The 26575-nt window shown below is 50.3% G+C and overlaps 1 protein-coding gene and 1 long non-coding RNA gene across 2 annotated transcripts in view; both read left to right on the forward strand.

Moving 5' to 3' along the window:
- Window positions 1–26575, forward strand: part of LOC127468409 (uncharacterized) — a 284645-nt gene that overhangs the window by 243711 nt on the left and 14359 nt on the right. The gene's annotated exons all lie outside the window — the stretch shown is intronic.
- On the forward strand, window positions 5633–8135 carry SOX2 (SRY-box transcription factor 2). The gene has a single exon (XM_051781517.1). It carries the CDS (start codon window positions 6114–6116, stop codon window positions 7059–7061), a length of 948 nt encoding a protein of 315 aa, XP_051637477.1. The 5' UTR covers window positions 5633–6113; the 3' UTR covers window positions 7062–8135.

Consider the following 26575-nt stretch of genomic DNA (forward strand, 5'->3'; position numbering starts at 1 on the left):
TTTGCTGCCTTGGAGGAGCCTGAGACTCCCTCGCCTCCCTCCCCTGCTCCCGAACCTCCTCTGGTAAAGGCTCTTTCAGGTCTTCGGATGGAGGACAGTGGATAGACACATGGGAAGCGTTGTTGTTATTATTTATAGCACCGTCTCTCCGCTCCGATTAAGCGCGTCTAAATATGAATTCACAGTATAGACAGCTAGTCTATAATTTGAATTAAAATCCTCCCAACGAGCCCGTCGCTGGAGAATTCTGAAATCACAAGCCTAAGTTGACACAATGAGCCCATGGTGTCAATAAACCATGGGCGAGATGGAGAGATTGTCACTCTAGACCATAACAGTTCTGAAAGTGTCATTACCGTCTGTCCTGTCAATGAGCTCCAAATTAAGGACTATGAGGAACAGCGAGATAAAAGTCACCGTCTTGGCTCCATTATGGGCGATCGTGTCAGTGATCTGAGAATCACTGGAAAGGACTTTTTTTTCTTTTTTTTCTTTTTTTTTTTTCTTTTTTTTTTTTTTAATGTACTTTTCAAACCATGCCTCGGGATGCCAGGGTTTGAGGTGCACTGAGAGAAGCATCCTTGAAGCACCCCAGGCTGTGCCTCAGGCGTTCCCATTGAAACTGCCAGAGCTTCTTTGGGAAATGGTGTGAATTCAATGGAAGAGCCGGAATAATTCCATCAAAACTGTGCCGGGGCCAAAGAGGACTTCATTTGATTTGGGCGACACGTGTGATCCCATGAACAGACACTTTTTTAGACCATTATTTTCTTAAGTCAACACAAAGATGGTGAAGAGGAAAGAGGGAAATAAAATAGAAGCCTCAACTTTAGGAAAAGACAATACATTTGAGATAGCCCCTTCCAGGCATTAAGACTTTCAGAGAATGTCCCCAGTCTCTCTCTCCTGCGAGCCTGAGAGAGTTAAGGGGACTTATTCAGGAATTGGAAACCTTCAATTCTGGATTTTTGTGCCTTTGTGGGTTTAGGCAAAGCAGTTAGCGTTCTTCAGGAGGGGTTTTGTGTTTAATATACATGAGTTCATTCAACTACAATGGGAAAAGAAAACTCATTTGTTCTTATAAAACTAGGAAGGAAAGATAACTTTAAATAGACTGCCAAAAAGGATCCCGCTCGAGGGGGTTGCCTTCCCGCTAAGGAGCCAATATTCAACTGTAATTTCACCCCGCTATGTTGTGCAGTAATTCCTAAGTTTATCGTCATCAATGGTCTTGATTTTCTGATTTATTTTTAAGGTCAGGTAAGAAAAAGTACGGGCTGCACTTATACTCTCCTATGGGAAAGAAATCCCGGGAGTATGATTTTAGATGCAGGGCAAAAATCGCGGGGAGCTTGAGAAGGCTGTTGGCTATTTATGAAGAATCCTGGAAGCCTGTTTGGACAATCGGCTTCTCCATTTATTGAGAAGCCTTTTGAAAGCGACTTCGAGAGGTGGTGTGTGCGAGTCGGCTTTTATACCGTTTATTGTGTACGTTAAACTCCTTCCAGGATCTGAGTTTTATTTTTTTCTTTTTTAATTTGCTTCTTGTAGCACTGGACGAAAGTGGAGCTGCTTCTTTCTGTTTTCGTTTGTCCCCCCGCCCCCAGCCCCCTTTTTTTTAACCTCTCGGCAGCGTGTTTTTTACCGCCCTAGCCCCGCAGCCCCGGCTCCCGCATGCGGTGGTGGCCGGCAGGTGCCGTGGCAGCGGGTTGGCTCGGAGGGCACGGGGTGAGATCGGTGGTGCGGGGGAGCCGCCCCCGCAACCTCCCGCAACCCCCCAGCCCTGCGACCGGGCCCGGCCCCGGGCCGTGCTCTGCCCACACGTGTGCTCGCCCTGCGGTTCCATTCGGGAGAAGCGGGATGAAAGGAAAGGCCTGGAGCAGCGCGGGGCTCCCTCGGCATTCCCCGGCTTTTCAAGTGTCCTTAGAGCCCTTGAATGAAATTATTGGGCGAAATGGGGTCTTGGCGGGCCCGGCCGTGGCTCGCCCCCTCCTTAGTTTGTACGTGTAATGCCACTTCTGAGAGCGACAATCAGGCTACTTGCTGGACAGGCAGGGACAAAAAGGAGATTAAACCGTTTTAAATAATAATAAAAAATATCCAAAACGCAAGCAGAGTGGATTACACTTGCTGCGGCGCCTCGGCTCCCCCCAGGTCCCCCTCACAGCCGCCCTCGGGCCTCGCAGGGAGGGTGGCCCCAGCCTCACCCGCGCTCGGCCCCGCCAAACTTCCCAAGTTTCCCTGAGCTCTTTCTTTCTGGGCCCGGCGGGTCTCCTCGGGTCTTCGGTCATCGCCGTGTGAGATACTTATTTGGCCGAGGACATCCTGCATTTTCCCCACCTCGGGAGCGTGCAGGGGCTGGGGAAGGCGGCTCGGGCCGCAGGGCTCCCCCGGCCCCTGCCCCTGTCCGTTCCCACTCCAAATGTAGCTTTTATTCTAGGGCATTCCAGACTATAGCTCCCCAAGTTTTCCTCGGCATGCTACCGCAAACTCACCATGTGATGACTGAAATTCCCCAGAGAGTGGGGTATAGTTAGTGCAATAGAACTTTCCTGACTAACTTCGGCTCCTGGGCAGTGGACTGCTACAGCATCAGAGAGGAGAGAGGAAATTTATCTGCACATTTTCGTCTTCGCCTGTTTTTTTTTTAACGTAATGAAATTAAAACTTTTGGAGCTCACAGTTGACATTTTGCAGAAAATTGAGTTATCAAGGCAGTAATTATTTCACAGGGAGATAAAACTCTCATAGCCCTAACTGTCAAATAGGGCCCTTTTCAGATTTTAATTACAAAATAAAATTAGTCTGCTCTTCTTCGGAAGGGTTTGTGAGTGGCTAAACAGAGCTTTCCCCAATACTGGTGGTCGTCAAACTCTGCTAATTAGCAATGCTGAGAAATTCCAGTTAACAAGGACATTCTCTAAGTCTCTGCAGGTTCCCTGCCGTTCGCCTTCATTTCCATAAGAAGATTAAGAGTGGAGGGGAACACACTCAAATGCAGATGCAGAAAAGAAGCGTTTTTAACAAGCATCATAATAGTAAGATGCTTGGCTAGTTCTCACCTAATTACTGCAAGTTAAACCTCTATTTGCAGCTAAGGACAAAAAATGGAGCTGCAATCTCCCATCTCCACAAGTCTGCTTAATAGTTTGCTTTAGATTGGTTACTAGTAGATTCAGGAAAAAAATAATATGAAAATGTGTATATTCTTTCCGATACAGTTAACACGATAGGTTGTATCCTTAGGGCTTTGAGAAAAATCGGAGAGTATTAGAACAAAAAATACATTAAATCCTACTAGCTAACATTCATTTTCTTTTTAAGACACTCATAACCTGGAAATAAGAGTGCGTGTGCCGCAGAGCCCATCACTGAGAACATTTGCAGACTATTTGTTTAATGTAAGCACTTTTCATCTCCATAAATTATACCAAAGGCAACGATTTTTTAAATCCACTCAGATTAAACCGTCCCTCCGCAGGCCTCCCTTCCAACGTGGCTGTATCCTTAGAGAGCAGTGGTGTTATTGTCATTAATACAGAAAATCAGGGACCATTTCATCTTTTTTTTATTTTATTTTATAGCCAGCTTCCCGGTCTGCCTCTGCTTCCGCCCACCCGTGTGTGTATTCCCAACTAAGCAAACCTCTATACCCAGAGGAAAGGCGCAAAAATGCCCCAAAAGAGCCATCGCCCTCACCTTATTTCCTGTAGTGCATTATTATGTATATATGACAGTTTATTGCATCGATAATTAAAAGCGTTAATTAAAATAGAGCCGTAAATACTCCCGATAACACAATTGTTAGGCATTTCCCATCCTTTATTCATATGATAAATGCAGTTAGGAGAGGACCAGGCCCCGAGAGGCCTCCAGCGGGCACAGGGCAGCCCACGCCGCCCTGGTCCTGCGTGGAGCCCTGGGCTGTGCACCCCACGCACCTCCCGCAGCTACAGCCGGAGCAAAAATAACACTTTGCCTTCGCACCACCAGCCCTCACCTCTCAGTTCAGCACGACGAACAAGCACCACTGCCACCCACCCACTCGCCTGTCTTAAAAAAAAAAAAAAATCCCTAAAATCATTTGTAAATAAAACTTTATCAACTGCAGACAAAAGGGAGAACAGTAAGAAAGCAAACAGCTTTCAGGAGTGTCTGGACAATCAGAATCCGGTTATATCCCACATCTCATAATTCGCACCTATTTTTCATCAGTTTAACCTATCACTTATCCAGGGGTTATACATACATTTTCGAATTGAACACGTTGAACCCGGTAGGATTTATTTGCATAATCCACGCACAGGAAAAAAAAAAAAAGAAAAAAAAAAAAGAAAAAAAAAAAGATGCGTCCCTGTTCGCAGGCAGGTTTTTATTATTATTATTATGATCACTATTACGATTTAGATGGGGTGTAATTGCCCGCTCCCTTCCCCCCCGTCCCTCTCCCGGCGGCGCCTCCCCGCCCGGGGCGCAGCCGGGCCGGCAGGGGGCGCCGCAGCGCCGCGGCTGAGCCCGTCGGGGCGCCCCGCGCTGCCCCGGCCCCTCACGGCCCCTCACGGCCCCGCACGGCCCCGCACGGCCCCGCTCCGGGATCCCCGCTCCGAGATCCCCGCCCTGGGGTCCCCCGCCGCCCCGCACCCCCTCCGCCTTCATGACCGAAAGGCGGAGCAGCTCCGTCGGGGCGGGGGGAGCGCGGCCGTGGCGGAGAGAGGCTCCCCCCCCCCCCTACTGCTCCGCGCGCCCTCTCTCTCTCTCCCCTCCTTCCTTTGTCGTCAAGTGCGGTTTAGCAACAAAGATCCCAACAAGAGAGTGGAAGTAAACTTAGCCGGGGCTTTGTGCGGCCCGTGTAGTGACAACAAGGGAAACAAAACTACCTATTTGTAGCGCCCGGCCGTCCCGCCCCCCTTGCTCACCCCCCCGGGCTGAGCCCACCCAGCGCCGCCCGCACCCCGCGGTGTGCGCGGGTCTGGGCGAGCGCCGCACCCCTCCCCGGCCCCTGCTGAGGGGTCCCGGCCGCGCTTTGTGTTCTGCGGAGATGGCGTGTGAGGGACCCGTGTTTGCACTGGACAACCCCGTCCGCCGAGGCCGGGGGTCGCGGGGAGAGCTTGGTGCTCGGAGCGGGGCCCGGCGGATGGCGGGGAGGTGGGCACAGCCTCTGCCGGGGCTGTGCGGGGCGGGCTCGGCTCCCCGGCTGCGGAAGGCAGCGGGGCCCGGCCGGGGACGCCGCTCCCACGGGGACCCCGCGGCGCTCGGCCTGGACGGGGCGAGCACAGCGCCCCTTCAGCCGGGCGGCCCCTCTGCCCCGAGGGGGGCTGGCAGAGAGGGGGTGGGGGCCGGGGGGAAGCCGTTCGGCATCCCCCCACGGCTTCTCCCAAGCCAACACCAACTTAAAGGCAAAAAAAAAAAAAAAAAAAAAAAAAAAAAAGAAAAAGAAAAACCACCACGTAGCAACAATGCTGTTTACCCACTTCCTCCAAAAGGCGTGTGTGACCTGTTGCTGGAAGGGGAGATACAAAGGCTCGCAGTGGCCGCCCGGGCCGCCCCCGGGCCCGCCTCCCCGCCGAGCCGTCCCGGCGCGCCCAGCCCCCGCCCCGTTTCATGCAAAACCAGGGGAAGAGACTTGTCCTCAGTGGCGGAGCCGCCGAGCGCTGATTGGCCGGGGCGAACGCATTTATTGCCTGACAAGCCCCCATCACATGGATGGTTGTCTATTAACTTGTTCAAAAAAGTATCAGGAGTTGTCAAGGCAGAGAGAGAGAGTGTGTGTGTTTGCAAAAGGGGGTAAAGTAGTTTGCTGGCTCTTTAAGACCGAGGTGGAGAGAGAGAGAGAGAGAGAGAGAGAGAGAGAGAGCGGCAGGCAGAGAAAAGGGAAAAAGGAGGAAGAAGTTTTTTAAAATCAAGGCTCCGGCGGTAATAATAGCAGTTATTAGCATTATTAATCCATCAGCGAAGAGGAAGATCCTGATCTTGATCCAAGTGTGGTTTTGGGGAGTCCCCCTCCCCCCTTTCCTACCCCTCCCTACGAAAAAAAAAAAAGTCCGGCTTGGGACTCCGCTGCGGCTGCTCCTCGTTTTTCTGCTCAAGGCTGGTTCCAGGCAAAAGTAGTTTGAATGTACAACATGATGGAAACCGAGCTGAAACCTCCCGCCCCCCAGCAAACTTCGGGGGGAGGCACAGGCAACTCCAACTCGGCCGCCAACAACCAGAAGAACAGCCCGGACCGGGTCAAGCGCCCGATGAACGCGTTCATGGTGTGGTCCCGCGGGCAGCGGCGGAAAATGGCCCAGGAGAACCCGAAGATGCACAACTCCGAGATCAGCAAGCGGCTCGGGGCGGAGTGGAAACTTTTATCCGAGGCGGAAAAGAGACCCTTCATTGACGAAGCCAAGCGGCTCAGAGCTCTGCACATGAAGGAGCACCCGGATTATAAATACCGACCCCGGAGGAAAACCAAGACCCTCATGAAGAAGGATAAGTATACGTTGCCGGGGGGCTTACTGGCACCGGGCACCAATACCATGACGACTGGGGTAGGGGTTGGGGCCACCTTGGGAGCTGGGGTGAACCAGAGGATGGACAGTTACGCGCACATGAACGGCTGGACCAACGGAGGCTATGGGATGATGCAAGAACAGCTCGGCTACCCGCAGCACCCGGGCTTGAACGCGCATAACGCGGCGCAGATGCAGCCCATGCACCGCTACGACGTGAGCGCCCTGCAGTACAACTCCATGACCAGCTCGCAGACTTACATGAACGGATCGCCTACCTACAGCATGTCCTACTCCCAGCAAGGGACCCCGGGCATGGCCCTGGGCTCCATGGGCTCGGTGGTCAAGACGGAATCCAGCTCCAGTCCCCCCGTAGTCACTTCCTCGTCTCATTCAAGGGCTCCTTGCCAAGCTGGGGACCTTCGGGACATGATCAGCATGTATCTACCAGGTGCTGAAGTACCAGAACCAGCTGCCCCAAGCAGACTTCATATGTCCCAACACTACCAGAGTGCACCTGTTCCTGGCACAGCCATTAATGGCACACTCCCTCTATCACATATGTAAGACAAAGGGGCCGGGGAGGGCGGGGAGGGGAGGGGGGGGAAGGAAAACTAAACAAAACAAACAACAAAAAAACTTTTATTAGAAATTCTGGACTTTTTTTTTTTTTTGGACTATTTTTGTACAGAGAAAGCTCCGGGCGGGGGGTAGGGGTGGGGGTTGGGGGGTCAGAAATTAAACCGACAAGGAACTTGTATAGATCTCGGAGGGGAAGCAACTACACAAAACTTTTAAAAAGTTCTAGTGAAAACGGTAGGAACTTTGCAGAAAGTTTGCAAAAGTCTTTACCAATAATATTTAGAGCTAGACTCAAAGAGCGAAGAGGAAAATGTTTTAATATTTGCAGGCAACTTTTGTACAGTATTTATCAAAAGACACATGGCAATCAGAATGTCCATTGGTAATATAGAGAGAAGGAAAAAAAACAAGCTCGCGAATTTGCCAATTATTTTTTAAAAATAGTGTCTTCTTGGAGCATTGTGGTTTTGGCAGCTGAATTTATAGCAGCTGCGAGAGAGAGGAAATTATTTTACGGCATTTGGACATTTAAATTGTTTTAGAAATTGTACAAAAGACACAAAAAGGTAGGATGAGTACTTGCGAACCATGGACTTGGTTTGCTGTATAAGGGCAAACGTTTAGATTGTACTAAATTTTTTTTTATTTTTTTTTTTTTACTTCTTATTAAAAAGCAAAAATTGCCATGCAGGTTCACATGCCGTTTGTTAATTTATAATAACTTTTTGTTTCCAGACTTCATCTTGTTCAAAGAAAGGAAAAAAAAAAAAAAAAGAAAGAAAAAAACCCCTGAAATTACTGTGTTTGAAATATTTTCTTATGGTTTGTAATATTTCTGTAAATTTATTGTGATGATATTTTAAGTTCTTTTTTTTTCTCCTCATTTTCCGTAGTTGTATTTTAAAGATTCGGCTCTGTATTATTTGAAATCAGTCTGCCGACAGTCCATGTATATATTTGAACTAATACCATCCTTATAACAGGTACATATTCAAGTTAAGTTTTTACTCCATTATGCACAGTTTGAGATAAATAAATTTTTGACATATGGACACTGAAGTTCCTCTCGAGTCTTGGATTTATTTTTGTAACGCAAGATGTTTTTTAAATAATTCATGCAGTAAAAGGTATCACCGTAGCCAACCGAATACCATAAATAATGCAGCGCTATATATATATATCACATGAATATTTTTATTAAGTATGTGTATATATAGAGAGAAAGTACGATAGCTTTAATGGAGTAGCTGCCTGTGCCTCCTTTCGGGAAGGACGGGAATATGAAGTGAGAAGCTGTTTTCCAGTTCCCTCCCGTCCCTCCCGAGGACGCGGGGTGCGACGGGGTGCGGGGGGTTCGGTCGCCGCTGCCTTTGACCACTTGTTGCCCCCGGAGGGGCCGAGCCGGGGGCTGGCAGGGCCGGCGGGAGCGGCGGCCCAGCCGCGGGCACTGCCGGCGGCCTCCCGGCTGCCAGAGACAGATAATGCGCTTCTGTCTTTTCCCAGCTGTGCCTCCCTCCTCTGGGGCAGGCAGGAGGGGAGCCGGCTTCCCACGACCGGGAACCCGAGCGCGGCCGGCCTGGCGCGGCTGAGCGCTCCCCATCTCTTTGTCCGCCACTTCCCAAACTTTCCTCTCCTGGCTCCTGGGCCGCGCAGGAGGAGGTGAGAGGTGGGGGCGGGGGTGGGCTAGGCCGGGCAGAGGTAAGAAACAACAAAAAACGAACAAACAAACAAAAACAGTGGAATGCCAGAGACATTCACGTTTTATCACAGCTCTTTCTTGAATCCTGTTTCTTAAATTGCCAGCGCGGTGTAGCCCCGTTTCGGACGCTCTCTGCAGCCGGTCGCAGCCCCAAAGAGAAAAGGTGGCGCCCGCCAAATAGGAAGAGAGATCCACCATCCGTGCCAGGTAGAGTTTTACTTTGTATGGTCGTAGCCGCAGTTGCCGAGGACAGGGCTTGGCGCCGCTCCGCGCTGCTCCGCGCTGGTGGCCCTGGCCAGCGACAGGGCCCGCGACCCCGGGCAGGGCAGGGGGCGATGGGCAGCAGAGCTGTGCACCCGCTGCGACAGTCCCTGTCCCCGGGCGAAGCCTCGGCGTTTATTTGGTGCCATTAACGCTGCTGCGGTTTCCCTTGGGAAACGCGAGAGACGGAGGTGCAAGTAATAATAAATAATAATAATTAAAAAAAAAAAAAAGGTATGAAATTTTGGATTAGGAGCACTGTGATTGCAAACTGGTCGTGTCTTCTGCTTATGGCATGTGGTGCGTGGCAAGGAAAGCGCATGATGGTTGATTTAGGCAAGGCACAAAGTAGACACTCCAGAACGGGGCAAGTGTTGCTCAGCTTTTCTCTCTAGTATTTCTTGTTAGTTACTGGATTTCTCTTTAGCTTGGGGAGAAAGAAGACTGGGTGAAAAAAAACCACACACACACACACACACACACACACACACAAAAGTTACCTGGCTGGTTGTGACATTTTTTTGGTAGTGCAATTTCTTAGTCTCAGTTCTGGCCTCTGTCCTTGAAGTCTGGTATCCAAATGAAAACTAACATTGACAGACTAGGAGATGTGGAGATTTGCTCACTGCCTGGTTTTGTGTTTAGCTCCCTTTGTCCCTTTTACTTCTGTGTCGTCACGGTACTTGAGCAGAACAACATTTTTTGCAGATTCTCAACCTTTTCTATGTATTTCACGTTAATGCAATGAGTACAATATTCTTTTTCAGAGCTGTGAGCGTTTGCAATGCGTCTGGGGATTATTCACGTGATAACGAGCCCACATCCCCGCTCCCGCTCGCCTCGCTGAGAAAAGAGAACCAGGAATAAAAGCCCAATCGATATCACGATTCCATTTTTAAAAGCGAATCTTAGCCAATTAACAGCAATAAAACCTGTCCCCTTTTTGAAGTGCTAACTAAAATATTCGAGGGGGGTATTTGGAAATGTTGGTCCTTTTACAATTCGCATAGAGAAGGCGAGCTAATACCATTAAACAAAAGGCACTAAGCCACATATTCAGGCTTAGTGAATTCAGCAACTTTTTATATGGGCAATTTGTTTAAGCTTAGATTTCGGAGTACGATGCAGAATATATGTGATTGAAACCTGATATCCCTTGGACAGATTCCTTACATCCATCCATCCATCCATCCATCCATCCATCCATCCATCCATCCATCCATCCATTTATCCGTTTAGAGAGGATAACCCAAAGCATTTTACACGTACAGCTGAACGGGTTTATTTTTAAAGTGTTACTTGGAGGAACGCCATTGTCCACTGCTTATTTTAAATTCAACACATTCAATAAAAGCCATTTACACCTAAGCCATTATCCTGGGCTTTTGTTTATGGCAGCTGAAATGTGTAGCAGAGCTCGTGGGTATGTTTTTATTTTGGTTATTGAAGACCTTTAGGGCTCTCCGTGGTTTCCTTTTCGTGAATTGTTGTCTTCTTTATAGCCAGGGTGATGCTCGGCCCAAGAGCACCAGTGTAATGTTTCCCTAACCTTCTGCAGAGCCAAAATGAACCCAAGGATAAGATTATAGTTTCCCCTGTGATTTTTTTACGGCTTTTTAAGTACTGGGGTGTTAAAATATTTTGTGGAACTGGAGAGGTAGATTAGCAGGGTTTCTTGCCAAAGCTGGGAAGCTGGTATTACAGACTGTCCCAGGGGGAAATCGCTCACATTAACCACTAAATGAATATTTGACAAGGGCTCATTCGGGGGTATTATTACTACAAACGGGTCCCTACTGGACTTTCTAAGGGTCAAAGAGCAATGGTTCAATTAATTATTTAGACTGTTAGTAGATTTGGTTGTAATAGCTGTACTTATTTCTGCAACCGACAGCTTCTTGCGGTGGGGGACCTGGGGAGAGGCTCTGCCTCGCAGCCCCGGCTCCAGCCCGCGGGCGGGCGAGCTGCTGCCGGTTGCCGTCAGACATTTCTTGGTCGAAAATACATTTTGATTCCTTGAGATGCCCATCGGTGCCGTGTGGGACATCAGGAGTGGCGGTGATCCCCGAAGCAGCGTGTTCTGTCTCCATATTAATTCCTCCTCATCCCCAACGGGCAGCAGACATGTATATCTGCCTCCGAATTGGAGGTAGATAGCCCAGCAATTTAAGTGGTATATAATACAGGTCCCACTGAAAGAAAGAGGCCCATTACTGATAGGTGTGATTAGATATACTTCACTTATTTAAATCCTGATCTAACTCAAATACTAAAATGTAAAACCTGCTTCGGTGCTTACGAGATTTCTGAGGATATATGCAAAAACGCAGACATTCAGATGGCAGGAGAGCTTCGTCTTTCCGTTTTTAGGGCCAGCCAGCCTCGCCTGACACTGTCGTTTCAACATTTTTCTTGTTGAGGGGGGGAGAGAGAAGGGAGGATTATTTTGTTTAATTTCTACAACAAACATGTCCGCAATAGTAGATACCAAAAAAAAAAAAAAAAACCAAACAAAAACCCACCAAAATAATGTTGGGAGTGTGCGATTAGGTGACAATAATATATGTTGAATGAATAAGAGATAAGCTGCAAGGGGGGAGAGGGAAGCAGTAATTACAAACCCAATTCATTCAGCTTTTCAGGACTTTTGTTGTGGGAGCTCCATTGACGGGCTTCGAGCTGCCAGTTTTCTCACATTAAAAAGAACTGATCAGCGCCTCAGGGGGACAAGCAACACCGCTTAACTGCATAGTGATGGGGTCCTCATTTAGAGCCATTACAACAAGAAAATTAAACAGAGCCTTTGTGTGCACCAGGTTTACTTTTCAATTGCTGACAGTTTATAGCTAACTGCTCAGAGATTGAAGTTTGATTGCGGTTTGATCGCCTGCTAGTTAGCACCGCCGCTATTTGAGTTTTGGTAATTAAAACCAGTTTTTCTGACGATGGCACGGGGAATTGCGAGAAGTTTGGTACTGTTTTGCTTTTGAGGAACCAATCCACTTGGCGAGGACGTACAGCGCTGCAGTGAGTGTGGGGGCTGGTTCACTTGCGAATTGAAAAGAAAAGGAGCCCAAGGGGTGGAAATTCTCGGAGCTGCACGTTTGGCTGTGCGAGAGCGGGAGGGCGAGCTCCGTTCTCCGGGACGGCCCGGCTGGGTCTGCCCGGGCACCGCGGCCGCGCCGCTCCGGGCCCGGCGGAGCCTCCGCGCCGGCAGGTGCGGGCGGGCGGAGCGGGGAGGAGGGAACAAAGCGAAACCCCGAACCTCGCGGGATGGTTTTGGAGCTTTGCTTTGGAGTTCCCAGCGGGTTTGCTGCGGCTGAGACGTGTGTGAGAGCGACTGTGTGTGAGTGTGACCGTGTGTGACTCTGTGTGTGCGTGTGTTTGTGTCCGTGTGCGCCTGTGCGTGCAGGGGGAGGGGGCGCGCCGGAACGAGCTGTAATTTTTCATTATAGTTTAGCAGTGTTGCAGGAGGGCCGGGCCCAGACCCGCACGGCACCGCACGGAAGGTCAGGCCACGCGGCCCGGCTCTCCCACAGGAGCCGTCGGAGATCTGTGGGCAGGAGTGCGGGGGGAGCCCGCGGACGGGGGTCCTGTCCGGAGGCGGCCGCGGGGAACGGAGCCGGGCCGGGCCGGAGAAGTTTCTGCAGGAGTTTGTCTCTGGCCCCTGCCTCGCAGAACCTTTGCCATGTGGGCGAGAGCTTGTACAGCGTGGGGTTTTTTGTTTTAAGTTATCTTTTTTAAAATTTAATTATATTAGGGTTTCCATGTGTTTTGTTTGTGTTTTGCTCCCCGTCCCTCCCTCCCCGAGAAAAACGCCTTTCCCTCCCTCCTTCCCTCCCTCCAAGTGTGTTTCAGACTCAAGTCACCCAGCGGGTATTCCAAGGCGGTTGGCTTCTTCAGAGAAGCGAGATGGCCCGAGGCTCGGGAGGGTCCCCGAGGGGCACCCTACAGGGTGGGGGACTGTCAGACTCCTTCCGCGGGGCCCGGCGGACCTCGATGGGGCCAAAACGGCGATGCCTGCCGTTCCTAGAAGCTCTGGGGGCAGCGGGACCTCGGGGGCGACCTGTCAGCCCCAGCGCAGGAGATGAGCTCTTTCCTCTCGGCTCCTCTGTCTGGATCCCAGCAGCGGGCACAGGGCTGCTCTGGTCCCCGGCCGGGACGTGCCCCCGCTCCCGGGCAGGCTCCGCTGCCCCAGGAGAGCGGGAGGGGAGGCCCGGCCCCCGCAGGCTCCCCCGCCCCGGGTCCTTGGTGACCCCATCATCTCCGCAGCAGTTAGGGCTGATGACGTAATGTGGGTCCTTTTTTTTGCAGAAGGTCGTGATTAACGGGAGGGGGAGGGAGGTGGAGAGAGGGTAGAGGGAGGGAATCCCACCGGGTTCTGGAAAGAAACAGGCCTCTGCAGAGGCTTTCCCGTAGGAAGGCTCCGCGGGGGTGTCTTGACACACCGACACACTCGCACTCACTCATGCACACTCACAGCTCACACACACCCCAGGCTGAGGGCCTGATCCTGCAAACCCGCCTCCCCTCCTGCAGGAAGCTCCCGGCGCTGGGGAGGCCCGTCCGAGCGAGCCGAGCTTACTCGGGCGAATAGGGACGCCCGGGGCCGGGGCCGGGACCGGCTTAATTAGAACCAAATCCCGCAGCGCTCTGCAGGGCGGCCGGGCCGGGGCTCCGGGAGCGGGGCTGGGGCTCATCCCCACGTTGCCCTCGGCTGCCAGGCTCTGGGGCGGCTGCCGCGGGAGAAGCTCTCCAACGTGTCCTTCTGCCATCGCTGGGAATGATGGTTCCTTTAAGCTCTTACAAATTGCAAAAGTTGAGGAAGACAGAGAAATAATTAATGTATTAAAACAAGCAGAGAATTCCTCAGGAGGCACCTTATCAACTCCAGCCACACTGGCTTCATCCCTCCTCGTATGCTAATGCCCCGTGACGTCATCGGCGCCAGATTGAATGTGAATCAGTTATGAAATTATTAGTTTTAGCTTAAAAAGCAATCTGGCTCTCCCGCGAGTGGGCTTTGCGTTGCTGAGGGTTCTCGCTCCATGTCCTCTCCATGTTATGCACACACAGTAGTTGCGACTTTCCTGTCGCAATGAATCAATATTTCCAAAGCACACATCCGAACGGGGGGTGATGTAAAGAAACCCATAGATTAATTGGGTCCCGTTTCGGAGACGGCTGTGTCTATCGATACACACTTTACACCCGAAACCAGACACTCGGATTTCCTCCTACTTTTCAGGTAGGCAAGAGCTCCTTGTGATTTATTTCTGTTAAGATCCCACAGAGGGGGTGTGATTCTTTGCCAGCGTCTGCGAAAAAATACCCAGGAGTGTTTGCTTTTGCTCGCGATGGAGGAAAATGGGCCAGAAAGGGGGGAAATACAGAAATTGTTTGCTTGTTTGTTTCAAGTAGAAAGATTTTTATTTGGAATTTTGAAAAGGAGAGAATCCCAGCGGTGGAGGGCCAAGGGATCTGAGCGGGGAACAATGGGAATTAACACCGTTTCAATCGCTGAGGCCACTCTAATTAGATGTCTGGGTCCGGCGAGATCAAATACCTGAATCTAAACCCCTCGGCTCGGTTTCTTTCGCTTGCAAATGCTTCTGAAAAACGGTTCTTGAAGAAGCCAAGCTACCCCCAAATTCCCCGGAGTCCCTTTCGAAGAGTTTGGCCAATAATAACTTTCTCTACGGGTTAGGGGGACTGGTGCGTCCCCTCCTCGGGGTGGCCGCCGGCCCCGCCGCCCCTGCCCGGTCACCCCCTGTAACACCCCCTGCACCTTCCTTCCCCCCGCCCCCCCCGCAATTGGTCTCTTTGGCCGCTTCTTTCTCCCTGTCTCCCCAGTGCAGGCTGCTCTGCTACCATGAATTATGAATAAACTCTTTCCTGGGGAGACTCGCCATCGGCCCCTCGCTCCATTCCCGGGGCTGCGGAGCCCCGGCGCGGAGCTGCCCGGCCCTGGAGAGGGAGATGGCACGGGCCCCAGGTCCAGCTTCCAGCAGCCCCCGAAGGAGGGAAAGAAGGAAAAAGGAAGGAAGGAAGGAAAGAAGGAAGGAAGGAAAGAAAGAAGGAAGGAAGGAAGGAAAGAAGGAAGGAAGGAAAGAAGGAAGGAAGGAAAGAAAGAAGGAAGGAAAGAAAGAAAAAGAAAGAAAGAAAGAAAGAAAGAAAGAAAGAAAGAAAGAAAGAAAGAGAAAGAAAGAAAAGAAAGAAAAAGGAAAAATAAAAAGAAAGAAGTTATAACTGGCTAAGAAGTGAGTTTTCTCACTAATGAAATCCAAAATGAGTGACGAATATGAAGTATTGTAAGATTTCTTCCCTGCTCCCCCGGCACTGATTGGCAATACTTTTTTTTTTCTTTTTTTTTTTTTTTTTTTTTTGTGTTGGTTTGAAAAGCAGGAAGAAATGTAATGAATTGAGTGCTGTCAGAGATGTCTTCTCTGTTGATGTGGTGAATGGCAGTAGCTCCCTGATCCAGTGCAGGTGCAGTAGAGCCGGGGAATAAAAGAGGGGGGCTCTCTGTTCAGTGGAAAAAGCACATTCCCTACAATAGACCACACACTGCCAGCCAGCACGGCATCAGCTCACACTCTCAGACTTTTTTCGCCTCTTTCCACAGTCCTGAGCTCACAAAATGGCTATACATTAGCACTAGTTAGGGTTTGCTTTTAATGAACAGTTGTGACTCCTTTTGACCAACATTTAAATCTGCTGTGCTCTCTCTGAAGACAGGTCTGTTTTGATCACAGGTTTTAAAAAATGGCCCGTTTCCTCACAAGGCGGCTTATTCAGGGCCATCAGTTGCATTTGATTGCAAGAAAAAAAAAGGCTCTCGATTAAAAAACGCATTTTCCAAGTGCTTCCAGTGAGGAAAGTTTTTTTCTCTCTTTTTTTTTTTTTTTTTTTTTTTTTTTTTTTTTTTTTTAATATATAATAAAGTGTTGTGGGGAGGAGGAGAGGCACTGTTTTTAAATGGATGAGATAGTCTAATCCTGCATACGAACACATATTAATCCTGTTTTGAGATAACCTGTCTCCTTTTTGGCTTAATATATTATCCTTATACACGGATAAAAACTTTATGCTCCTATTAATTCGGTCCAGATTGCTTTTCTTGTCTTATTTCTGTCACTTTTTTTTTTTTTTTTTTTTTACTTTTTTCCCCCTCTCAACGATCTGCTCAGAGGAAGCTAGATGGTTACAGTTGGTTACACAAGTTTTATTCGAAATTATTTCCAGAGCGAGGGCTCACTCCTCAGCCAAGGGGGATGATTGATTCTGTCCCTCTCCGCCTCGCATTTGATGTGCCTCGTCCTATCGCGGCCAAGCCAATGAGCTGGGATTTTCATGGCATCCCGGAGCAGCCCTCGCTGATTCCTCTTGCACCTAACCTGCAAGAAGTAGATTAAGCCCTTTTGGATATACTTGCTGATGCATTGCGCTGAGAAAAATTGCTCGGCGTTTGCTTATAGAAACCCATGTCAGTGTGAATGTTCTTTTTCCCCCCCTAATCGTGGTAACAAATAGCATCAGCTCCTGGAACAGTTTGGCAAAGCCATTCTTGCCTGGGTACTGCTAAACGGGAGAAGCTGACAGCTAACCTGGGCTCCGAGTAACCCCCAGTCCCACCCACCCCCACCCCGCAGCTGATAACAAAACGTGTCGGCAATAAATGACATTAGAACTAACAGGCTGATGCCGGTGGGTGCTTGGAGTACGTTTCCAGAGGTCAGATCTTGTCATCCCGTGCACAAAAGAGTGGACCTTGTCTACATGGGAGAGAAGAGATCATATCGATGCTCCTATATGAAAAATACGTCTCGTTTACACTTTGTTCGGGATGTTTCGAAAGCGCCGGAGCATCATCACCTGACAGCGCCTTGTTTACTGCCAACAAGTTGGAGCTCCCCCAGCCCCAGCCTTCGCTCCGCGGCAGCTCAATAATAAACGCAGCGGAGTTGGGGCTTTGCCGGGGGGTGCCCGGCCCCGCCCGGGCAAGGGGCTGCGACCCGCCGCTGCTCCCCGCGCCACCGGACAGCCTTTGTGTCCTCCTGCTGCACACACCCATAATTAATCCTCCTTCTTACCGCTTACATCCCGGACCCAAGGGGCAACTCAAACCTATTTAGATCGCCTTGGTTGGTTGCACAAATTTAAGTGGCAAATGAGTTATAAACCTAATAACTGCTTTACTAAAAATAATTATTTGATTATGGCAGAGGAAATTTGCTGGAGTGCAGGGATGCGGCTGGGTTTGCGTTTTGGTGGTGGTGAGGTTCGTCTTTGGATCGAACTCAAAAGCCTTTTAAAAACATTACTCTGAAAAAAATCCCTAACCAAAACCAAAATTAAAACAAAAACAACAACAACAAAAAAGCACCCCAAAATCCAAATTCTAATTCGGACTTTACATCAATTAAAAAAAAAAAAAAATCGTCCCGGTCCGTGGAGCACCGTGGAACATTTCCCGTGATATTCGAAAGGAGACTTAATTCGTAAACAGAAAAATCAATATAAGATTTGGATGGCTTTGAATTAATTGAAAACAGTCAACACAGGGGACCATTAATCACAAACGCTGGTACCTCTTTCACTTTTTTCCCGTTAAGGACGAAGTTTCTGCGCCTCTTTCAAGTGTATTTATGCTTCTGGTTTTACAAGGAAAAGTGAGGATGCAACAAGACCAGTCGCGTTGTCCTCTCTACACTTTTAACGCTAGCATATTGTTTGATTACTAATTCGAGTTAATATGATCTTTATGGCAACATAACAGTGGATAATTGGCCCTTTTTCTGAACAACAATGTAAATCACAATCGCTTTATTATTTAATAACGTCAAACGCTTCGTTGGATTGGCCCCGACAGAGAAGACCTTTTCTTTCTAGGCAGTGTTGTTGAGAAAGAACAATGCAGATCTAATTGTGGAGATTTCAGAAGTTGGCTCCTGTAAATGAACAGCTTAGATATGGAAGTTCCAGCAGATGTCTGCACTTTTCCCTGTGACAAACCTTGTAACCCCCCTTCCTCCCCCTCTGCCCCGTCCTCCCCCCTCCCCGACTTATTGAAGATTTTTTGTTCTCACATCCTAGCAACAACCTAAATCTTCCAGTCGCGAATACACCCCTTTCCCCTCGTTGCTATACAGCCCTCAGATGGCCGCCTTAAGCGTACACACCAAATTAGCGCTTGGCCCAAGGCGCGCTCGCCCCTCGCTCGCCCCATCAGCTGCGGGCCCGGGGGGGTGTCGGGCCGGCGGGGGCAGCCGGGGGGCTTTGAGCTCTCGGCGCTGCTGTTCGCCACCTTCTTGCCAACCCTGTAAACGTGCTGGCGGTTTGTTTTGCAACAGTTGGAGGCGACTGCGAGTTTTGCACGCCGTTATGTGGCAGGAGACGTGTCAGGGCTCGCCAGCCCCGAGGGGGCGGCGGGACGGGCCCCCCGGCGACGCCCCACTCTGTGCCGCCCGCTGCCCTGGGGGGCTCCTGCCCCTTCCCCCCTAGTCCGGCCCCATCGGCCCAAACCCTCCCGCTCCACCGTGACATCAGCAGGAAGCCTTCCCCGAGGGGGGCACGGCTGCGAGGACAGGGCTCCAAGAGAGAAGTTGAGCGACTTCTGGCAGGGGAGGTCGCGCACCCCAGCGCACATCCGCTCTCCTGGCGCGCTGCCCCAGCTGCGCGCTGCCCCGCGGAGCGCCTCGAGCTTTGGGCGCTGCGCGGGTTTTTCCCTTGCGCTGGAGGAGCCCTGCCTGGGATGGGCCGGTCGGGGTGTCGGGACTCGCTCCCCTCCTCACCGCTGGCCCCTCTGAGGATAATTCCGCGGAGTGGAGTTGATTTGGCAAAGTTCTGCGCTGGGCGCTGGCAGCGCTGCGGGGCTCCCGCCCCGTCGCAGCTCCCCCCGGCCCCAGCAATGCGCGCTTTGCTGCGCCAGAAGGGCCCGTCATCGAAGGGGGGTGGGGGAAGGGGAACAGGCAGGACTATGGGGACCAGCCCTGTGAGCAGCCCATCTCTGCCAGGGCTGCCAAGAGATGAGGTGGATACACCGAATTCGGGATATTTTCCCTTCCTTCACTGTGTTGTGTTTATTTTTAAAAATTTATTTATTTATTTAATTTTTGACAAACCAAGCTACATCCTCTTGCGCCACCAGTTCGGCGAAGCCCCTTTCTGCTCTCTCCCGGGGTGCTCCTGCAGCTGCCCGGCGCAGCAGCCACCAGGTCTCAGCGATGCTGTGCCTCGGAGCTGCCCGGCCCCCGCCCGCTCAGCCGGGCCGTCGGCGGGCACCAAGCCCCGGGGGCACCGGCCTCACACCTGCGACGGGTGGGGTTTTCGTTCGTTTGCAAAAACCCACTCGAGGGAAGTATTGAAAACACAGACTTGATCACTAAAATTACAGGAAAGAGAAATCCAGATTGAGTGACTCTCCCTGCCTGTAGCCGTGGGAAGCGGTTGATGAATCCCTGTTGACCTTTGAGCTTTTTCTCCTCGAGTGGGTGGAAAATCTTGATTTTTTTTTTCTGTACCTTTCACGGCTTGTTTGTTTGTTTTACAACTTTACTTTTCCCCACTGACATCACCTGACGGGGGGGGGGGGGGGGGGGAGCACCGCGCACACTGGATGCTTCCCGTGGGAGTGCGGGGCAAAGAGGGGGCGCAATAGGGAGCGGGGGTCGCCGGGGCTCTCCCGAGCGGCAGCCGCAGCCCCGCGGCGAGCCAAGGGTTAACCGTGCCCGCTCTGGGGCTCTGCTCAGCGATGGGTGAAACCGCGGGACTTCCCCCAAATGCCTTCAAAAAGCGGGCGATCTCCCGGTGCCCCGAGACCCAGCGGGCCGGGCCGGGCCGGGCCGGGGGCGGCCCGGGCGGCCGCCACTCCCCCGCAATGAGCTCATTTCCATGTCTGCGCCTCCCGCAACTGTGAGAAAATCCGCCGGGACATCCCGCGTGCCGATGCTGCCCGGGCTGCCCCGGTCGCCCCGGTGACAGAGCCCGGGGGGAACTAGATAAATAAAATAAGGCAAAACTTTTCCCGGACCTGGCACATCGCAGATTTTCGAGAGAGGGGAGGTGGAACCCACGCCCATGGGTGTCGTTCGTGGGGCCGGGCTCCCTGGACACTCGCCTGGAGCCGTGCGCGGCGTGGGGGCAGGGAATGGTGGTGCAAAAGTGCCCAGGGACAGTCCGGGAGGGGGAAGGGAGCGCTGAACAGCCCCACACTTATCAATAACAAGATGTATAAATATCAAAGTGAAGGAGCCCGAGTAAGTCTTTCTAGAAGCGCGGAGGAAGCTTAAGCAGCTTTCTTTAATGGTGATTTGTAGCTCTGTAAGGGGCACGGATAGCAAATACCCTGCAGGTGCATGTTGTAACACTGCCATCCGGACTTTAATGTAGATTACTCTCCAACTCGTTTGATCGGTCCTTTGAAACCCTTTACAATTGCCTGTGACGAACCGCCAGTCTCAGTTTTTTTTTTCTTTGAATAATGCCTTAAGGGTAAGTCCTCGGGGCTTTTAAAGATCTCCAGCACATTTTAAAAAAAAACACGTTAGATTTTTACTTTAGAGCGTGGGTCTATGTCTCTCAACTTGGGGCTGTTAACAGGCATCTTTTAAATCATTAATCATCTAATAGCCATCGACCTTACTCTAGAAAGGATCTTCTAAAGACCTCCAAACATTTCTGTAACATTTGGGATCATAGTGGTTAAAATTTAGGAGTCAAACAGCCCATCCGTCCTGCTGAAGCCCTGGAGCTGGTGGGTCTCCGGTGTTTATGGACTGTCTGCTGGGTAAATCTGCGCGGAAGGCCTTTTCCCTGGCTATTGAGAACCCCTCAGGGGTGGGTTTAGAGAGCCAACCCGAAGAGTGATGCAGGGGAGAAGCCCAGTCGGGGGTCCCTCCTGCTTTCCTGCCGAATATCTCCCATCCCGCCCCTGCCCTGGGACCTTCACCCGCTGCTGTGTTGATGCCTTCTAGCAAACAGTGAGCGGTTTTGGGGGGCTTAAAAAAAAACCCAACAAAACCAACCAAAACCAAAAACGAGAGGACACAAAAAATGCCGCAGATTCTTCCACTCTCTCCGCAAATAACGTTTAACCTTTAATATTTATTCGTTACTATTAATTCAAAAAAATAATTACTGAACTTTTGGCCCTTCAACTTCCACAAGCGGCGCTTTGTTTCTCTAAAATAAACTTGGGAGAAGCGATCCTCTGTATTAAACTAGGGATTTGAATTAAAGGCCCATTTGGGACACTTGAGACTACAAAGGGTTACACATAAATAAATGCCACATTTGCCTATTGCAAAAGTTTTTTCTGTCCTTTCTCAGTCACAACAGGGGAGGAAAAAGCCATCGTTTATTATCTAGCACTGGGCAGGAGCAGCCCCTCCAGACCGTGCTCTTAGATTTGGCCGGCAGAAGAGGGACTCTTTTTTCCCCCCCCTCAACAGCAGCTCCTTTTGTTCTCTAGATCTCTTTCCCAATTTCAAGCTTCACTTGCAGATCCTAAGTTTGTTTGTTAATGACGCTATTACCATCTGGCTCGTCCTACTTTCCAAAAGATATAAATCTCCCTAGTTTCATTGCCTACATTATCATTTAAGTGCCACCATAGCTGGAAGAAAAATATGCTTTCAAGGCTGCAAATTCTCTTGCACGGAGTAAGTTCCCCGGGCGCGGGGCTGCCGCCCGCCCCGCCAGGCTGCGGGCCGCTTGGGAGGGATGCGGCCAAATGGATTTCACCTTGCAGCGATGCTGGGAGAGGGGGCGACAGTGCGATTTAAGTTTTCCCCCAGAAACTTAAGTGAATGTTTCGCCCCCCCTTCGTCCCTTTTGTGGCTGTTTAATGCATCTGGCTACTTTGAACCGTTATCTTCGGCGGGGAGAGGGCAGGATGGGTCCTGCCCCTGGCAGGCTCCTGTTTGCCCTTACCCAGCGTGAACCCCCGTCTCTCAGACATAAGTACATATTCCATACGTGTGAATAAACCTTTCCCACAGGCGTCGTACAGTAAAGGGAAGAAAAGTTTGGGCTCCTCTTAGTGCAAAGCGGTTGCAGATTCGTGTGCGTTTAAGCATAAAGGGACGGGGGGAGGGCGAGAAGGGATGGGGGAGGGAGTTGGGTCGGTTTGTGTATGGGCTCCACAATGACTCTATTTATTCGCTGCAACCAGCCTGGGCAGATTGAATAGGGGAGAGAGAGACACTCAGCCTTCCCAACGCGTGGGCTTTGTGGGATCTAGTCCCCACTAGCAGATTTCGACTGCTAATTTCCCATTCTGCGGGGTCTCCTGAGAGGAGACACGGCCGTGCCCAGGAACTACCTCTCGCCCAGACACTGTCCGTATTTCTAGTCCTTAACCTCTCCACGTACAAGTTTAGCGACAGAAGTTTAAAAATTTATCGTTTCTTTGCGAGGTCTCCTGCAACGTTTCTGCGGGAGAAAAAAAAAAAGCGCCAAGCATAGTATTTAAATATATGTGTATACGTATGTATATGTATAAGTACATGTACATGTATATGTATGTGTATGTGTATATATACACACACACACAATATAGTCAGGCGAGGAAAAAGATACTCCTTTAATATGGGAAAGAAACCCAGGGATTTTTTTTCCCGAGTGATCTAATTGTTATAAATAATTACGGATGAAAAGAAAACTCACTTATTATGCACTTCTAATACTGTGACTGCACAAGAGAGAAAGGGGGCCAAACTAGTGATTAATTAATATCGCACTGGCGTAGCTATTTTCTCGCGAAAGGCCTTTCCCCCCCTCGCTGCTACCGAGTTATCATTCCAGCTCGAGTCATGTGTAGCCAGGAAGGGATCTTGTTTATAAATTTATATGACGACCTTTTCTTTGTGTGTACTCTAAAGTTGATATGGACAAATTGCAGAGGTATACAATTTAAGTAGATGCACTTTTAATCACCGATCATTAAAATGGTTATGTTAAATATACTCAATTACATGCATGACTTCACCCTAACAGTACTTTCTATTCTCCCAGCTGCTCACGTATTCCTTAACTATAGTCAGCAGAAGAAACTCGATTATGCTGAATCCATACATTTCTATGGATTTCATCAGCCTAATTAATGCTTCAGTGTGGTCCATGTGTCTGAATGGTCCCTTTGCTATTACTTGGGTAAGGAGGCAGTGCTGGAATGCAGAGGGTCTTTCTTTCAAAGATACCCATGGGGGTCACTCTAGGACTCTAATGGCAAAGGTAGCAAGTGTTAAATAGCAGAAACATGCAGAGAAAGGGAAGGCAGCGATGTAAAAGGGACATTGATACTGTAGGTATGCCCAACAGGTCAGTGATGATAATTAAAACGCTTAAAGAAGAAAAGGTAAATGGAAAGCTTCCACAATTCGCAGCGTGCCTGGTAAAAAGCAAACGAACCAGCCCACAGAAACGCACCTCGCTGATCCTGATGAAAAAAAAAAAAAAGTTGACAGCAGATTTTTAGACTAAATAACTACCAGGGCAGCCTCTTCTGCGAGCACAGTGTTTGAATGCCTCGTCCCTTCTCTAATTTTCTCGTTGTCGAAATGCAACGTGTCAGGGAGAGGATGCCCGGCCGGGCAGAGCGGGCGCTCCCACGCTGCCGGTCCTGGCACCACCGGGGCTTCCTGCAGTCCCCCGTCACTGCAGATGCACACGGAGCTGAGGGAAGCAGCTCTCCCCCTCCTCTCCTCGGCTTTCTTCCGAAATGAAGAAGCGATTAAAATGAATGGGATGTTGCAGCTTTAGGGGAAACAGCCAATGGCTGCTTTTATAACACATCTTCCCATCTTAGCATTTAACGGGATATAAAAGGCAAGAGCGAGTCCTCCTATTCCAGCAACATTTTAATCGACGAGAAATGCATCGAAATGTATTTTTTTTTGTTCCCACCTGTTGCAGTAGAAGCCCACCTGATCACACCTTTCTCTGGCTGCTGGGAGACGTGAGGGAAAACCAGAACTCTTTCTTGTCACCCACTGCACTACCAGAAAGGTGGTGATGAACCCCGCATCTCTTCCCTGTTTCTCCACTAAGCAATCAACATCTTAATTGTCCTAACTTCGAGTCGGTGTCTCGCTTCAGCCTTCATCCTTCAAGAGAGAGAAAAAGCAGGGAAGATTTCAGATCTATAACCAAATTATAACCTAGGAACTTTATGCTTGTCATGCTAATTTAATGACTTTTATAGTAAGTGTAGACTTTCTGTCTTTTGAAATTAGCTCTTCAAAACGCTTTGTGTAATGACAGGCACTAGACATAAGAGACAAATGCACAAGCAATAGTGGGATAATAATCTGGCAAACACTGCGCCATTTAATATTAAAATGGAGAATAAAGTTGAATCTCAGCATAGATGTACATCGTTGTCTGATGCCATGTCTCCACATCTGGACTCCAGAGTGACCCGAGGGGGGGGGGTGTCCTCCAACAGCCGCCGTGCCTGAGTTCACCTAGAAAATGAGCAAATACCAGATGTGGAGTACAAAATAGTACTTCACCTAATACAGGGTCCGTTTGCTTTCTGGTGGTGCACACACGTGTCTGAGCGCTGTAAATATCCTGATGTCGACAGGCTGGTTCTGCTGGGCCCAGCCTCCCACTCGGCTCCCAGGTGGGGGGCGTGTGGGAGGGTATACATGCTGCGCTCGCAGTACAGGGCTCTGAACATATCCCCTCCCTCCTTAAGAGCGTTTGTGTGCTCCCATGTTATGAGTGGTCCAGAAATCTGTCCAAGAGATGGTCTTGATAACAGACGGAGGGGTAAACCCAAAGCTATAGGTATATTGCAATCTGGGCGACTCACTCATTGCCTATAATTGTAAATAAGGTAAGTTCACACGACGATCGAGTAACGAGGGAACAAGAGCCCCATTTTAATCAGGTGGTTATCTCTCCTTGGTGGAGATCAGAGCTCCATCGCTCCTGGCCTTCTCATTGTGCCCCCCTGCTGGAAATGACAGCTCCTTCAGAAATAGCCAACTTGGTCCCTGGATGAGATTTCAGCTCTTTTGCACTACACATGTACCAATTGTCATTTTACAGCTACAGCAAAACCTCTAAATTATATAAGTGTATAAACTCGTCCTCATTAAATCCCCCCTTTTGGATAGCCTCAAGGTTGGAGAGTATATTACTGTAAGCCAAAGGAGACTTAAATTATATCCAGATCGGGATTGAAGTGTAGTGGCACTTAGGCACACTCCTTGTCTCAGCTACAGAGGTTTTATTTTTCCCTTTAGAGTCTTATGATATTACAAATGCAACAGTTTCCTTATGTAAAATCAAACTATCTGAAATCCTGTTTCTTGGTTCAGCCTACGGGGCCCTTTGTGGTGAGGACAAAAACACAAAGATATGATCAAACACCATAGACCAAAGGGGAATTTATCGTTCATCTGAGAGAGCTTCCTAATTTGAAGCTAAAGCCCTCCCCTTCCAGAAAGCATCTGAACATGCTGTGTAAGTTGTTTTCCTTGTGTGAGAGTAAATCGGGGGTGCAGAGCGACAAGGGGCCGAGGGCAGTGGTTACCTCGCGGCTTAGAGCACACCCTGCCCGTGGGTTGATTTTTCCACCCAAGCTGATACAAAAATAAACATTTCAGTGGGAACCCTGTGCCCACGTGAGCCGGCCCCGCTGTCGCCCCAGGGGCACGGCCGGGTTGGGGGCTCTGCCCGGGGCCCTCCCCGTCCCTCATCTCCCTGTGAGACACCCCGAAAAGGCTGTGCTGAGTCCCCCTGGGGATAGAGCTGCCGGCTCCGGGGTGAGGGGCACTGCGGGGATCGCCCCCCAAAGCTGGGCTTGTCGGGAGGGGGTCGCCTCCCCCCCTTCTCCAGCCCTCGCAAGAGGGTCAGTGGTTTAACCAGGCGTCACCAGGACTTCGTTTTATCCTCGGCCCACTGAAGCGTGTGGCTTTTAGTGACTGATGGCCGCTGTGGCTGTACGCGGCACAGTTGCTCTCACGGTGCGTGCTCCAGATGGGCACGTCCCGCAGGCTCGGGGCGGGGGGGCACGGCCGCTTTGGAAAGGCCACCGAGACACTGAGATTTGTTCTGGGTCAACCCTCCCCAAACGCCAAAGTTGGGAAACAACTTTCGCAGCGTGTGTCGGGGAGGGAGGGAGCGGCAGTGGAGCGGCAGCGGGTGCCGCGGTGCGGGGCACCGGGGCTTGGGGCTGCCGGGCTTGTGGGCCACCGGGGCTGGGGGCTGTCCCCCCGCCTGCCCCGGAGCTTCGCCCCCGTTCTTCTGCTCAGTTCTTCCTCCCCGAGCCCCGGACGCGCAGACAGCACGTTTCCAAACTTTGAAATGCCAAATCACGTTATTGCTGTGGCAGGAGGCTGCTTTCGTATCTGTGACAGCTGAGTTTTCCCCATCGATTATGTGACACTGCAGTTCATTTACACAGCTCAAAAGCTTAAAGACACTGGAGGAGCCCCCGGTTTAACCCGAAATCCTAACAGAAAGTGAATCAACTTTCTGACCAGTGTTTAAACTGATAGATCAGAACTTAATTCGGAGAGACAGA

Source organism: Manacus candei, unplaced genomic scaffold (genome assembly GCF_025592945.1).
Source record: "Manacus candei isolate 608988 ecotype Guabito, Panama unplaced genomic scaffold, ASM2559294v1 h1tg000015l, whole genome shotgun sequence".
NCBI lineage: Eukaryota > Metazoa > Chordata > Aves > Passeriformes > Pipridae > Manacus > Manacus candei.

What these genes read in the sequence shown, in the direction of transcription:
- SOX2 (XM_051781517.1), top strand. Translation starts at nt 6,114, where the DNA reads ATGTACAACATGATGGAAACCGAGCTGAAACCTCCCGCCCCCCAGCAA.